This window comes from Colius striatus, chromosome 11, assembly GCF_028858725.1.
Source record: "Colius striatus isolate bColStr4 chromosome 11, bColStr4.1.hap1, whole genome shotgun sequence".
Lineage (NCBI taxonomy): Eukaryota > Metazoa > Chordata > Aves > Coliiformes > Coliidae > Colius > Colius striatus.
In genome coordinates, this window is record NC_084769.1 from 756,671 (window position 1) to 770,701 (window position 14,031).

A 14,031-nucleotide genomic window follows, 5' to 3' on the forward strand; every position below is an offset into this window, starting at 1 on the left:
GAAGATACCTGAAAGTAAAATGGCAGTGTCAGATTCCAAGCTCCATCTGCTTCACTAGCATTGTGAAAAAGTGGAGACAAGTAACGTAGGAAGAGTGGTAATGACTCAATGCCTTGGTCAAGGAGAGTGACTTGGTTTTGCACATACTACTTGCTGGTGCTTTTGACTGAAGTTTTATGGCATGTGGTTGGGCCAAAGAGTCTCTGTAGGAACCAGGTAGCATGGAACAAATGAACCCTTCCTTGTCATCCAGCTCTGCTTGTTGGGTTTAATCCTGATGAAAGCTTGTTAATCTCTATACCTTGGTAAGAGTGATCATTTAAATGCAGAGGTTAAGGAACTGCAGAGAAGTTTCTTTTAAGAAGCCTCTTAAGTAAGTCTTACTTCACAGTAGAAAGTAGAGCTTTTGCTTTCTTTTAAAGACCCAAGTATCCTGGAAAAGATCTGAAATACCCAAGAGAATTCCCTCCTTTATTTACTGTTTTAGAGAGAGGATGTGCCTGTACAGATACGCTGGAAACACCCCGAGTTTGCACTCAGGATGTAGTTACTTGCCTGAACAGCAGGGAAATGAAGCTCTGCCATTGAAAGGAAAACCCTTGGGAAAGCAGCTTAAACTGTGAAATGACTCTGAGAGTGGTGTTTCTCTTAAACACATCTTGCTCTTTTTCTTGCCATCTGGCAATGGTTTCTGCAGGTTAAAAAAAGTTATTCTGTGTTCTGGCTGAGATGTTCTGTTTCCCCTCAAAGCTCCAACAATACACAGTTACATGCTATTGTGAACTGAAAAAGCAAGACTGTAACTTTTGGGTACCTGGTTGGAAGAACATATCTTCTATTTTATGTACCTGCTGGGTAGTGAAAGGGTTTGTGTTTTCCTACCAGCATACTGCTACATATGCACTGTAGTTGCACATGGTATGTTTCTGTGACTAAAAATTCATATTTAAGGAACTGCAGTAAACTATGAATTTTGTAAATGAAGAAGATGACTTGGGGAACAAGACACAGTAAAAAGGAGACCGGTCAGCCTTGGTGGTTGTACCTTTTGTGTAAGGAGTTGATGAAAGACATTGCTAAATGCTGGTTTTGGGGTGGCTGCATTTGAAGACAGCAGTTAAAGTGTGCACAGCTCTCATGTCTCTTCTCTTCCTGCAGCTGTATGATGGTGGATGGAGTGATGATCCTTCCTGTGCTGATCGTGATGGCGTTTCCCTCCCCGAGCTGGCCAGGTGAGTGACCTGTGTGGTGTGGCAGCCGGAGGAGCTGTGTTCCAGGCCTGGCTCAGCAGTTGGAGCTGCCTGGCACTGCTGTGACACCCTGCTTGCTACACGAGCTGCCAGCATGGGCAACCCCCTTCCAGGAGGGAGCTGTTTGCTTTTCCATTTCAGGTTGCTTCGAAGGATATTTATTGCCTGTTTATGTATGAAACTTACAGCTTGAGTGATGGACATAGGTCTTGCCAGGGTCTCGGGAGGGAAATGGGAAACCTTATTTGAATGGCAAATTACTGACCTGTGTAAGAAGTAGGTCTTCCTAGCCCATGGGCTGAGGGCAGTGATGTTGCCTACATTCTGAAGAGCAAAGGTTTTGCTCTGTGAAGGCTCCCTGGAGTATTTAATGCATTGTGTAACTTTCCCGTGACGACTCCAGTAACATGTTTGGCTATGGAAAGCAACTTTTTCATCAGTGATTTATGCAGTTGTGTGAACAGTTGTGTTTAAGATTTACCTCAGCGGAGTGGGAAGTGTATTTCTGCAGGAATGGTTCATTTCAAGGACTTCTGGATGTTTTAGGAGATGAGCTCTTGAAAGATGCGTGTTTGCTACTTTGCAAATAACTTCAAAAGAAGATGTTGAATAAAGGTTTTCTGCAAGTGCTTTGTTTTCTTAATTGAACATTTCAAGTGATGCAGGAGGTGCATCTCGCGTTTGTTATGGCGTATCTATGACCTTGTGAAATCTTTTTGGACTTCTGCTGAAATGCGTTTGTTTTCAAACGCTGATGCAAATAGTAAAAGGCAGAGTATATCAAGTGGGATGTTAGCGTGGCTGCTGGAAGGGGAAGATGAGAAACGCACGGAGATGTAGTGGTTGCCTTTAGTCATGTCCATGAATAGGAAACTGAGACAAAATGTTGAATGGGAGGAACATTGGATAAATGTTTGAAAGCACATTGAACTGCTAATGTTATTGACACAGTAGGGTTCGGTAGCAGTTTTCACACTGTACCTCCTTATTCTTGAAGTACACTTGTCTACATGTGGTTTTTTTAGCTTATACTGGAAATGTGTAACCACCTGCCTTTCACATCCTTGACATGTAGAGCAGTAGGTGGAGAAGGGAACATGGGAAAGGTGCATGTTAGTGTCTGAAGCGCCGGTTGTTCTTTGCTGTACAGTGTGTGGTATCAAACTCTTGTGCTGCCTGCATATTACAACCTATAAAGTAGCATCACCAGCCCAGCCCACCCTCTTGAAGCTGCCCTGCGGGTCTGGAGATCTTGGTTATTTGACCTGTCTCTGCTTAATAAAAGGAAAGTAGGTTCTAGGGCTTAAGTCTTCCCTTTTTATTCAAATTGTGCCAATCAGTGATCAGCAAGAGAAGAGTTACTAATCTGTGCCAGGATATTTTCTTCCTTTTCCTGCTGCCTGTGATACTGAGGTGAGGGTACAGGATTGTGCCTTGTCTGGGAGCAGAGGCAGAACTGGGCCAGATGTGCCCCTGGAACGGGCTTTGGGCAGAGTTTGGAGGGATGCAGAGTCATGTGAGCAGGGATGCGCAGATGTTGTGTTGTTGCTGTCTGCCTGTGCCAGTTGGACATCTAGGAAGATCAGTTTCCTGTTGATGACGTGAAGCTGCAGTGCTGAGGGAGAGCTTGTCCATTATAATCCTTTCTAAGGAATGCTGTGTTTGGGCCTGCATTTATCTCCTGTGGTGATAGAGCTCCTGTGAAAGACTCTAGAAAGAGATGTGACAGTCTTGCTCTCTTCTCCTGCCCCTGAATGTCCTATGGTGAGTTTTGTTTTTCTGAGAGCAGTTCCTTGTCTAAGGCACGTAAACAATACCGTTCTTCCCCATCTTCCCTAGTAGTAGCACTGTTGTGTTTCCTTTAGAAATAGCTTTCTGTTTCCAAGCTGGTTAGAGAGAAGTGTTTGGGGAGGCAGAAATGTGGCCCCCTCAGCAAATTTTCACTTTAATCTCCTCATCTAGGTTTTGGCCTCCTCACCAATCAGACAGGTGGTAGCAATAGGAGAACTCAGTGCTTTGTTCCCAGAATGTTCAAGCACTGCTCAGTGCTTGTGAGCCAGCAGCCTGTTGTAGGGCAAAGGTGGGAAGCTCAGAAGCACAGACCTGTGTTTGGGGTGCTTCTTGAGGGACAGTGTGCCTTTGGAGATCCTTTGAGGGAATGGGAGTTGCTCCTCTGCTGCCTGCTAACAGGCCACAAAGGTGGGGCTGGTGCACCCTGAGCAACGTGCTTCCTCACCTGCTTTTTTTCTGGATTTGCAAAGAAGTTGATGTTTGGGGGAGAGAACAGTTTTGTCTTCCCTTTGCACAAAATAACAACAAAAGGCACAAAGCCCTCATGTGTTTATTTTTTCCCCGTGTATTTTATCACAGATCAGTGTGTTTCCTTTCTCTGGGATTTGGATTGGGTTGTGAAGGTGTTTTTGCATCTTTAATGAGTAAAAAGTGTCCAGGAACATCTTTCGGGCATTCAGGGGCAGATTCTGACTCTTTCTGCATTGCTGCTAGGCTTCAGAAGATGAGATTTAAACATGGTTATAAAAAAAGCAACCCACAGCCCAACTCCCAGAAAATCAAACACTGTGTAATTCTAAGTGCAGAAACGTATTTCTTTGCTACTTCAGTGTCCAGAAAATCCTTTTATTGCAAAGGTTTATTGCAGCACTTCTGTATTACTGCTTTATTAGCCCTGTAAATTGGGGAAAGGCTTTTCTTCATTTCTCAAGCTAAAGCCTGACTAAAGCAGAGCAGTTTCTAAATGTAATGCCAATACTTAGGAGTGTGAAGTTTTTCACTTACCTGGGACTGTGCACCAGTGTAGGTTCCTGACTCTGGCAGTGTCGTGAGCACGGTGCATGAGATGCTGCCCATGCTCCAGCCCTACCTAGTGACTGAAGGAAGGTGGCTGGGCCACGCTGTGCTCAGGCTGCCGTGGCCTCCTTGCCAATCTGAGCCTCTTTCTTCGGTGGGAGCTGGTCTCGTGTCACACCGTGACGGAGAGCGTGTGGGAGCTGCAGAAGCTCCAGAGGTGAGTGCCTGGCCTGTGGGAAGCTGGCTCTGGGAGCAGCCCCCTGCCTCTCTGGCAGCTGGGCTGGGGGGCTGCCCCTCTGCAGCCTTCTCACCCACTCGTGGTGTCCACACCGCTCAGGCTTTTTCTGTTGCAGGAGACTTTGTAATATGGAGAGCAGTAATAAGGCTAAGCATCTGATTCTTAGTGCTAGAAAATTCCAAGGCTTTCATTAAATCAGTAAGCTTTATATAAAATAAGATTTATTACAGACTGCCCAGGGAGGTGGTGGACTCCGCGAGCCTGGAGGGATTCCAAAGCCAGGTAGCTGTGGGGCTGAGGGACATGGGTTAGTGGTGGCTGTGGTGGTGCTGGGCTAATGAGTGGACTCGAGGAGCTTAAAGGTCTTTTCCAACCTAAACGGTTCTGTGATGATTACTGTGGCTGCTCTGTGATGCTTGTTGCTATATGCATGAGAGAGAGAAATGTCTGGAGTAGTCATACACAAGCTGCTTATTTTCTGTTTTCCTGAAATGGCCAAGAGTTGTAAGAGGAAGCTAACGACTAAAAAAGAGCTGTTTAGAATTCCTTTAGAGTCCATTTAATTTCACATTAATTTTTCCAAGTCTTTCCTTGGCTTCAGTTGATTGTGACACGAAGCCCTAGCAGATCGCAACTCTTCCCCCAAGCCTCGTTGTTTAAAAGAGAGAATATTGCTGCTTTTAAGTATCTTGACCTTTGAGTGTGAAGTCCCTTTCATCCTACGAGAGATTTCAGCAGCTCTGAAATAAGCTTTGCCTGTGACTTGTAACCTCTCTGGTTTGATTTCAAAGCTTTCCATTTGAACAGAGTGCTCCTGCTGAAAGCCCTGCAGCAGGCCTGCAGTGGGAGAGCACTGCTCTGAGGGCTCAGGCCGATGACTGCAGTGTCTGTGCATGTGCAGTATGTGGCTGTGGAGGCACAGCCCTGGGCTGCACAGGACCACAGCTCTGCAAGGATCTGCTCTGCCCACTCCTCGGGACTTAGACTGGCTCTCATTTATGCTTTGCCTCTGTGGTGGCCCGTGGGTTGTCCCTCTGAACACACACTGTCATGCATATGCTAAAGGTGTGCTGTAACTGTGTGGCAAGATGTACTAGCCTTTATCTGCAAGGTGGAACTTGGTCCTGTGAGGAGCAGGGTGCTGGACCTGGTGATGCTTATGGGTCCCTTCAAAACTTAGTAGAACATGTCAAGTTGGAAAGGGAGGGTTTGCAATGCTGGTGCGTTGCTGGAAGGAAAAAGATTTGACATTGCTAAAGCCCTCCTTTAAAAGGTACAGCTGAAGAAAGGCAATGGAGACTCTTACATGTATTTTCTTTTTAAGCTTAGTTCAATATTTGCTGACATTGTCACACAGTCAACACAGGCACTTTTTCAAGTCAAAGGTAGCTGAAGAAATGGTGTTGCTGTAGTGCCAATAAGAAAAGGTGGCTAAGTGCCTATTGTTGGACTCGATGGTGATGGAAAATGAATCAGTCTCCTTAACTCCCAGGTGTCTGTGGGCTGGGGGGATTCTGGGCAGGGACTCACGAGCTGGATGCAGCTTCTGAGCTTGTCAGCAGGAGGCTTGAACACTGGGCCTCCCAGTTCACTGAGGAAAGTGTCTTGGTTCTTGTTCTGCTGAAATACCTACATAATTAGAGTCAGCACTCTTAACTGTTGACTTTCACAAAGTGAATAAGCAAAGAATATAAAGGAGCTTTGGTTTTGACACTTCCATACTAATGGCACTAATAAGTAATGCAAATGTCTGTATCTCTGCGTGGCAAGTCAGATTTGTGTGTGTGTGCAGAGTTGTGGATGGGCCAGACTGCAGCAGTGAGTCTCTGTTACGAAACACAAACACATAGCGTGAAGGCGTTCGGGTAATGGAAGTATTTTTAATCTTGGCTGGTTGCCTGACTGCTCCACGCAGCTGGCCTGACAGCCTTCCACGCCTGGAGCTGGGGAGTACATAGCTCTGAGCGTGTGTCTGGGGGAGTCCATCTGCGTCAGCCAGAACCTCTCCATTGCAAGTGGCCTGTGGCACTTGGTGTTGCCGTCTGTCCCACAAGCTTGCTCGCACAGCCATGCTGATGAGAGCCGTGGAGACCTACCAGCTGGTCCAGCCATGCCTCTGCTCTGCACTCACCCAGCACTGACAAGTGCTCTGTAACCAGCAGCTGGATTTGCTTTGGGGAAATACAGCTAGAGTAGCCATCCCTTCCTAGCTGGCTTTGTAGCTATGGTACAGGGTTCAGTTTGTCCATGATCACCGAAGCATCGCCTCAGGCTGCTGACCTGCAGCCCTGGCTTTGCTGGTGGCCTGCAGAGGCAGGAGTGGGAGGACATGCTCTGTGCTTTGGCTGTTCTGCAGACTGAATGAGCCTTCTTGTTTAGGTGAAGTTAAAGCTACTGAAGTGAGTGTGGCATTGCAGGGCATTGACAAGGGAAGGGCTGCTGGCGTGTGGCAATGTACCATGGATTTGGAAAACCAGTTAAGAAAGGAGTGGTTTGGGCCTAAGGAATAGTGACAGACACAAAGCAGAATGTCTCAATTTCCAACACTGGAGCTCTTCACCAGAAATGTTTCACTTTTACAGCAGATAATTGATCTATACTGGTCTGTGGGCACATCAGGATCTGCAGCAGTTTCCCTGTATGCAGTCAGTGTTGCTCTGGCAGTGGGATCCCAGCCAGCCTCCTGATGGATCACTCACCCTGCCTCAGATGAGAGCAGTCTCCTCAGAAGACAGAAGCGTGTTTGGAGTTGCAATGCTGCAGCTCATTGCTTGTGAGGGCTGTCAGGTTTGCTCTGCGTGGGCTGGGAACTGCCCTGTGGCTGCACAGTTTGTAGAGTCACTGGCCTGTTTTGGGGTTGCAGAGCTCCTCCAAGAGGTGGCCCATGAGGGAAGGCAGTTTTCTGCCAGAGCTGCTCCTCTGACTTGCACGAGGTTTGCTCAGTCATGAAGGGTCCTTGTGTCGAGAGAACAAGAAAGCATTAGGCTGGGTCAGGCTGCAAGCCAGGTGAGTTTTCCTTGTGGACTTGGTGTGGCTCTCAAAGAGGAGGTTGGTTGTCCTGCTCCATATAGCAGCTATTTCTGCTGTTACTTCACAACTGAAATGGCTGTTGTTGCTGCAGTCTGCAAACCTCCTCAGCTCTGTCCTCACAGGCCGGTGTTTGTCAGTAACAGCAGGAATGTCTCGCTCACTGACAGGCTCTGAAATCCTTACTGCTACAAGGCTGTCTGGGGAACGCTGCCTTTACCAAAGGTACAGACCTTGCACTCTTTCAGGCAGGTCATGACCATGCCTTGGGAAGGAAGTCTTTTGTAGGTCACTGGCTCTGAATGCCTTGGCAGTTCCAGCCAGGAGAACAGAGATTAGTGCTTGTGTGTTAAAATACCAGTTGTGTTTTATTGCTCCTGTTGTGGGAGGGGAAGGGACAGAGCTTTGAATATGGGAATGTTTGGCATCGTTGTATTTGTTTTTTTCAAACAATTCCACAAAAAATATCCCAGCCATGGCTTGGCACATGTGTACCTGGGGCTGTGTGCCTGTCCTTGAAATCATCGTGCAGGTGCTGCCTGACTTCAGGATTCTCTGCCTAGTTTAATTTTTGTTAGTGGTTCAAAAATGGCAAAATACATTTGTGTATTTGTTCCTTGTGGGAGGAAAACAAACAGTTGTGTTCCCAGTGGGCAGACTCTAATGATAGGCTTGAGAAAGTCCACCACACAGTATCTTCAGCTTCTGTTTCAGGACCATCCATCCACTGTATATGTGGCTGGAAATGTTTCTTTCGTGTTAGAACTGAAAAAAGAGAATGTAAATATGAGTAAAGTTGCAATAAATGCGTGTGTGTGTGTGTGTGTATGGGATGTGTGTAACAGCAGTGACTAGTTCTGTCCTTCACAGCAATGCCTCTTCCTCAGCCAGCTGTGGCTGCATGTGGCCATTTACTACCACAGGCACCTGCATTTTCCAGGAAGCTGAGGAGCTTCCCATGTTCTCCATGAGCTACTGCAGAGTGGGGTCCTGCCCTGCAGAGCCTGGAGCAGCGGGTTCTGTGCGTGGGAAGGCACGTGCGGTTCCTGAGAGCAGCAGGCAGTGTGATTCTGCACACAGTGGGTCTCACAGCTGGGGAGGGATCCCTGGACCCTTTGAGGATGCTTAGAAGTTGTTTCTTGCCCTATGCATTCCTTTTACTTAACCAAAGCGTCTGAAGTTGGAAGGGAGGTATTGTACCTGCTGACAGTGCATGCTGCTTGTGAATAACTGCCTCCATACAGAAATACAATGTGGTTTATCAGGCTGTTTTAAACTCACACTGTTTGTTAGGTTTTCTCCTGTGCTGGGTGTCTGTACGTGACTCTCCTGTGCTGTATACCTGCAGCAGTGTGTGTGGGAGAGGTGATGTAAAATGTCACTGAACTCTTGAAACTTGAGTACTTGGAGTGGGCAGATGGGACTGGTATTTCTTTGCTGGTGCAGCTTCACATCTTTGTCTTGCTGAAATAACTGGCTTGGTATCGTTGACTCCTACTTGGTGGTTCTTCAGCACTAACTGCAAGTAATATTTTGTCCCTTGAACAGGAGGTTTTATTGTGGTGTGATTTCATTATCTCTGTAACTGGGGCTATTAAGATTACAGTGGTGTGTTTTTCTCAACTCTCTCCTCTTACAGATGACAATATGGTCCACTACGAATGTGTGTGTGAAGGCATGTCCTGTGGGAATGGAGATCGTTGCCAAGGCCAGCAATGTTTTGCTTCTCTGAGCATTAATGATGGTGCTAAGGTTTACCAGAAAGGCTGCTTCCAAGTCTATGAACAAGGGAAAATGACGTGCAAAACGCCTCCATCTCCTGACCAAGCTGTGGAGTGCTGCCAAGGATACCTGTGCAACATGAATATCACTGCACAGCTGCCCTCTTCTAAAGGTGAGAGGCTGATAAATAGGGAATCTTGAGGGGGGAAGAAAGGTTTGTTTTTTATCTGATGTGATGGGAGGGATCACTTCAGTGCCAGTGAAAGGAAAGGTTTAAGTAAGGCCCTTTGTTCCCTGCCCTGGGGCTCACTGGTGCTCTTCTGATGTCCAGAGGCTGAATGATCTGAATGGCTGGATGAGCGATAGGGGTTAAAACATCCAGTCAGGATCAGGATTGAGGTACTGCCTGGGAGTGAACTGTGCAGTGCAGGTGGGCTTTGGTCCTGGGGATGGGGTACCTCTGACAGTGCAGTGCAGGTGGGCTTTGCTCCTGGGGATGGGGTTGCTCTGAGGGCTCCCCAGGGACTTGCTGCCATGGTGTCCCTTGTGTAAAATAATACTCCTGACTCTGAATGTCACAGCCACCCTTTCAGATTATAAGTGGCCACCAAGGTAAATGTTGGTGTCATTGCTTCTATTTGTTAAAGACTTTCCTGGGAAGTCACAAGTTCATTTTTTCTCTCGTTTTTTTTTCCATTTCTCTCTCCAAGGGCAAACCTTTCAAGGAGAAGCTGGAAGTTACAGCATGGAAACACTAATCATTGTTATACTGGCTCCTGTGATAGTGTTGATAGTTTTTTCTGCAGTAGCTGTGCTGGTCATCCGGAGAATACAGAAAAACCATATGGAAAGGCTCAATTCTAGAGATGCAGAGTATGGCACAATTGAGGGACTCATTGCATCAAATGTTGGAGACAGCACGTTGGCAGTAAGTAACCTGTGTGCATGGTGAAAATTTGTGTGAGCTGTTTTTGCTTACAAGCTCCTTTCTTGGACCTTCCAGGTGTGGCCACATCAATAATAGTTTTTGCTGCTAGAGGATGCCACTTGGCATCAGAACTTCTGTGGTGACAGTCGTGTGCCTGCAAAGCTGTGGTTTAAATGAGATTTAACCAAAAGATAACCTCTGCAAGGGTATCTCCTTTAACCTGGAGAATTGTTACAAGCTGTAGCCAAACTGGTTATGTTCTAAATGTCTAAACAGCAGAACAGGGGGTATGCCTGATTGCTGGGTAGCCTGAAGTGATGGGAAACGTTGGCTGCATCTGTGGTATGGAAAAGACAGCCTGAAAGGTAGGGGGAGGGGAGACAATACACACCCCCCTAAACATTTCAAACTGGACTCCCATGATGTCAGTAGAAGGGCTCTTGGGTGACTGGGATATTAGTGACATTCTGTTGACAGAAGAGCAGTAGGAATGTTAAGAAATGAACACTGGTTATTGAAAATTCAGTTTGGGAAATATGTTCATGTTGACACCAAATGAAATGACGTGGAGAAGTGTTTCCTTGTTTTAAAGACTTAGTGTATCTTTCACTCGAGGTCAGAAAAAGAAGTATTTCCAGCAGCTTTGTTGAAACTGAGCAAGCAAGGCTTCAGAGGCAGATGGAATGTTTGTTTCTGAAACCAAATCAAAGAGGAGAAATTTTCTCCTTGCATTTCCAAGATTAAAAAAATCTCGTCAACATTAAGGGTTGGAAACGTGTTCTGTTTTAGTGATTTCTTGGCCATGATGTGCTTTCCCTGCAGGGTTGAAAAATGACCAAATAAATATGGTTCAAAACATAAATATTTTTAATAACATACTACTAAAAACATTGACAGGATATTTCTGTTTTGGACTGTTTGTCCCTGTAGGAGAGAGAAACTGAAATGAGTGTGTAAGTGAGGAACAACCTTTGATATCTTCCTTAGAAAGTGTTGATCAAGTAGGAAGCCCGTTTATTCACAAGACAGTACGTCTTGACAAGTAAGTTTTGAGGGTTTGAAATGGCCAGTAAGGGATAGCATTGTAGCAGGGAATATTTTTCTTTAAGGAATAATAGGTTAAAACTGAGTAATCAGACTCCTGATCATCTCAGTGCCCCAATATGCATTTTTGAAACAGCCTATATGGGGAACGAGGGAGTAAACTAATGCTTTGGGCAGAAAGAGGAGAAGGGTTCTCTTATGGAGATGGGGAGTATGATAGACACACACCACATGGCAAAGGAGAGGATGGATAGGAATTGTTTGACTTCTACAGAAGGGAGAGGGCATCAAAATTAGCAAGTAGGATCGAGGATAAAAGGAATGAAGGTTGTTCTTAACGGTGGTAAGTGAAACAGTGGAACTCATCACCTGATGGTTCTTCTAGATGCTAAAGGTTTGTACACACTGGAAGAGCGACAGGATGGGAAGACTGTATGTTGTTAAGCACATTAAACAAAACCAAGAAGAGTCTAAGAGGATCCCTGAGCTGAATGTGCATGGAGGCTCGGGAGAGTATTAAAGTATAATGTATGTTAAACTATTCCCATATTTGCTTCTAATTCACTCCACTTGTGGTGTCCCAGTATTCTCATACCTTTCCATTCCGTATTTCCACTACCTCTCTATGTCTATTATCCCAATTCATTCCTCTCTTAACACTTGTAATACCGTAAAAGGTATTGCTTTTGGGTATGGTCAGAGACAACATTCTCATCTAGAGGTACCTTAGCTGGCTGCTGGTAACAGTTTTTGGCTTGCTTCCTTGGAAGGTTGGAGCAGTGGAAATTGCCTTCCTCTTGGAGCTGGAGATGTCTGGGCATCTCATGGAACTGCAGGATCAATGTGGTGCAAACTGCAGCAGTTTTCTGCTGCTGTCCTGCTATTTGTTTCAGCTTGGTCCTCTGTGAACTGTGCTTGATAAGTCTTTTTCTATTGCCTCTATCTCTCTCTAATTAGCCCCCAAGGCTGGATTCTGTGCTAAAACAGAGGGTTTTGATATGCTCACCATGAACTAGGCATGTGTGCAACTGGTTATCTGCCCTTAAGTACAGACATCCAGCTCTTATCTCTTATCGGTGCAAGACCATTTCCATTCCATTTGCCAACCCTTTGCACTTCAAGTCATTTGATGTTACTTGGAAATGGTGGTAAAACCTGAGGAGAAGAAATCATAATTCTTCAAAAAAGCAATTATAGAAGTTGCAAACTAAGGGCTTGGTCTAATGGAGCTGGTTTGTTCTGAGTTGCCAGGCTGTCAGCTTTGGTTGCAGCGTCTCTGGCCTGCCTCTTGAGTGCTGGTGGTGTAAGAAACAATAAATTGATAGTTCCTTGTTTGTAAATGTTAAGCTGAACACTAAGTCTTCTTTATTCCAGATTTTTCTTCTTCATTGTGTGTTTGAAATCTCTGATTGGGTTGCACTTTGGGTTAGTTTACATTTCAGATTAGTCTCCTTAGTGTAGCAAATGCCTCAAGCCTTAAGCCTCCTGATGGGGAATAGAAAGAGCTGTGACCTCTTCAAATCTTGTTTTTACAGTCACTGCAGATAAGTGTGGTGTGGGTTTTTTCCTCTGACACAGGCAGGAAGGAAAACGAGCCCTTAGTTTGTATTAAAAAGCAAAACAACAGTCTCCTGTCATTCTTAGATGATGTTTTTCTTGAGCACTCATTAAAAAGCTGTTTGGAGCAGTGAGGTTTCATGGATTTGATTAAAGCCCAGTCATGCAGTTTGCTGGAAATGCTAGAAAATTGATCATGCTTATGCCTTTTTTTAATCTTATTTTCCTCAGTAAAGAAAAATCCTCCAGTAATACAATTGCTAATGCTTTGAACCGGTATGGAAGTCCTAGCCTAAAAAGTAGCTGAGTATTAGAGTGCTAAAAAGCTAATAGGATTTAAGCATTTAAGTAGGAGCCCATTCATGGCTTTTTATAAGCTTACAGTTTAAAGTCTGGTTTCCATGCACTAAAAATACCAGAAACTGATGAAAACTTTTAAGGAAGATACATATGGAACATGTCCTAGAGTGTGAATGGTATTTCTGGTGTGGATGATGCAGGTAATGCTCCTGTTGCCTTGCTTATTAAAAACCTGATTGGTACAGTTATAATAAACAACTGCAAACTTGAATAGCTTGGGACGAAATACCCCATGACTCTGATCTACCACAGAATTACCTTTTTCTTCTTTTAGAGACTGTTATCTGAGGTGGTTCAGCCACTTGAGGGAAGGAGGCTTACAACAAATTACAAGTTCTTTAAAAGACAGAAAGTAATTTGGGGCAGGATTTGCCATTTCTCAGAAACCCTTGTGGTGCCAGGTGTGCTTGTGGCCCTTCTCGGGGCTCTCTATTTTGAGGTGCTTGGAAAGATTATGGTGTAGAAGATCTGTTCATAGACACCTGAGTCCATTCCTTCGTGGATGTTGTGTGGTGCTCCTTGTGCAGACAGACCATGTTTCTTCCCTGAGCCAAGGAACCTTTGCAGTGTTTCTGGCTGTGGGGCTGAGGTGATGAAGGAGGAGGGCGTGCAGCATTCGTGCTTCTTGGGAGCTGGCAGCGGTGGTGGGGGGAGATGGTCATTGACTGTACAGGGGCTGAGGGAATAATGACAGCAAGGGCTGAAATGTTGAGCTGTGGTGGGAAACAGACATGGTGTGTGTGGCAAAGGAGATGGGGGTGGGGAGGAAGTAAAGAGATAAAAATGGAGTGGAGGAAAAAGGAAACTGGATGGGGGCAGAAGGCGCTAAGGAGCCCATAGTTTGGGAGTAACAGTTCTCTACTACCTGTTTTCTGTGTAAGGCATATGAAATTAACCAAAGCACATATCTCTCTCCTCTGCTGAATGTAGTGGGCCTCTGCAGCTAGCAGTTGTATGTCCTGTGCAGTATGGCATCTGCTCTGGATCTCCAGACCTTAACCTAGCATACAACTGTGTAACAGCCAAGTATTGCATGATGTGGCGTCTCTGTTACTTAGGAAATTAGCTTTCAACACTTATGTTTGGGATTTGATTAG

General features: G+C 45.4%; 1 protein-coding gene across 1 annotated transcript in view; it reads left to right on the top strand.

Moving 5' to 3' along the window:
- ACVR1 (activin A receptor type 1) overlaps positions 1–14,031 on the top strand; it is a 58,687-nt gene that overhangs the window by 29,340 nt on the left and 15,316 nt on the right. Inside the window, exons 2-4 of the mRNA XM_062004782.1 lie at positions 1,159–1,232; positions 8,963–9,217; positions 9,756–9,973. Coding sequence (XP_061860766.1) covers positions 1,159–1,232; positions 8,963–9,217; positions 9,756–9,973 — 547 coding nt within the window. The remainder of the gene's footprint in view (positions 1–1,158; positions 1,233–8,962; positions 9,218–9,755; positions 9,974–14,031) is intronic.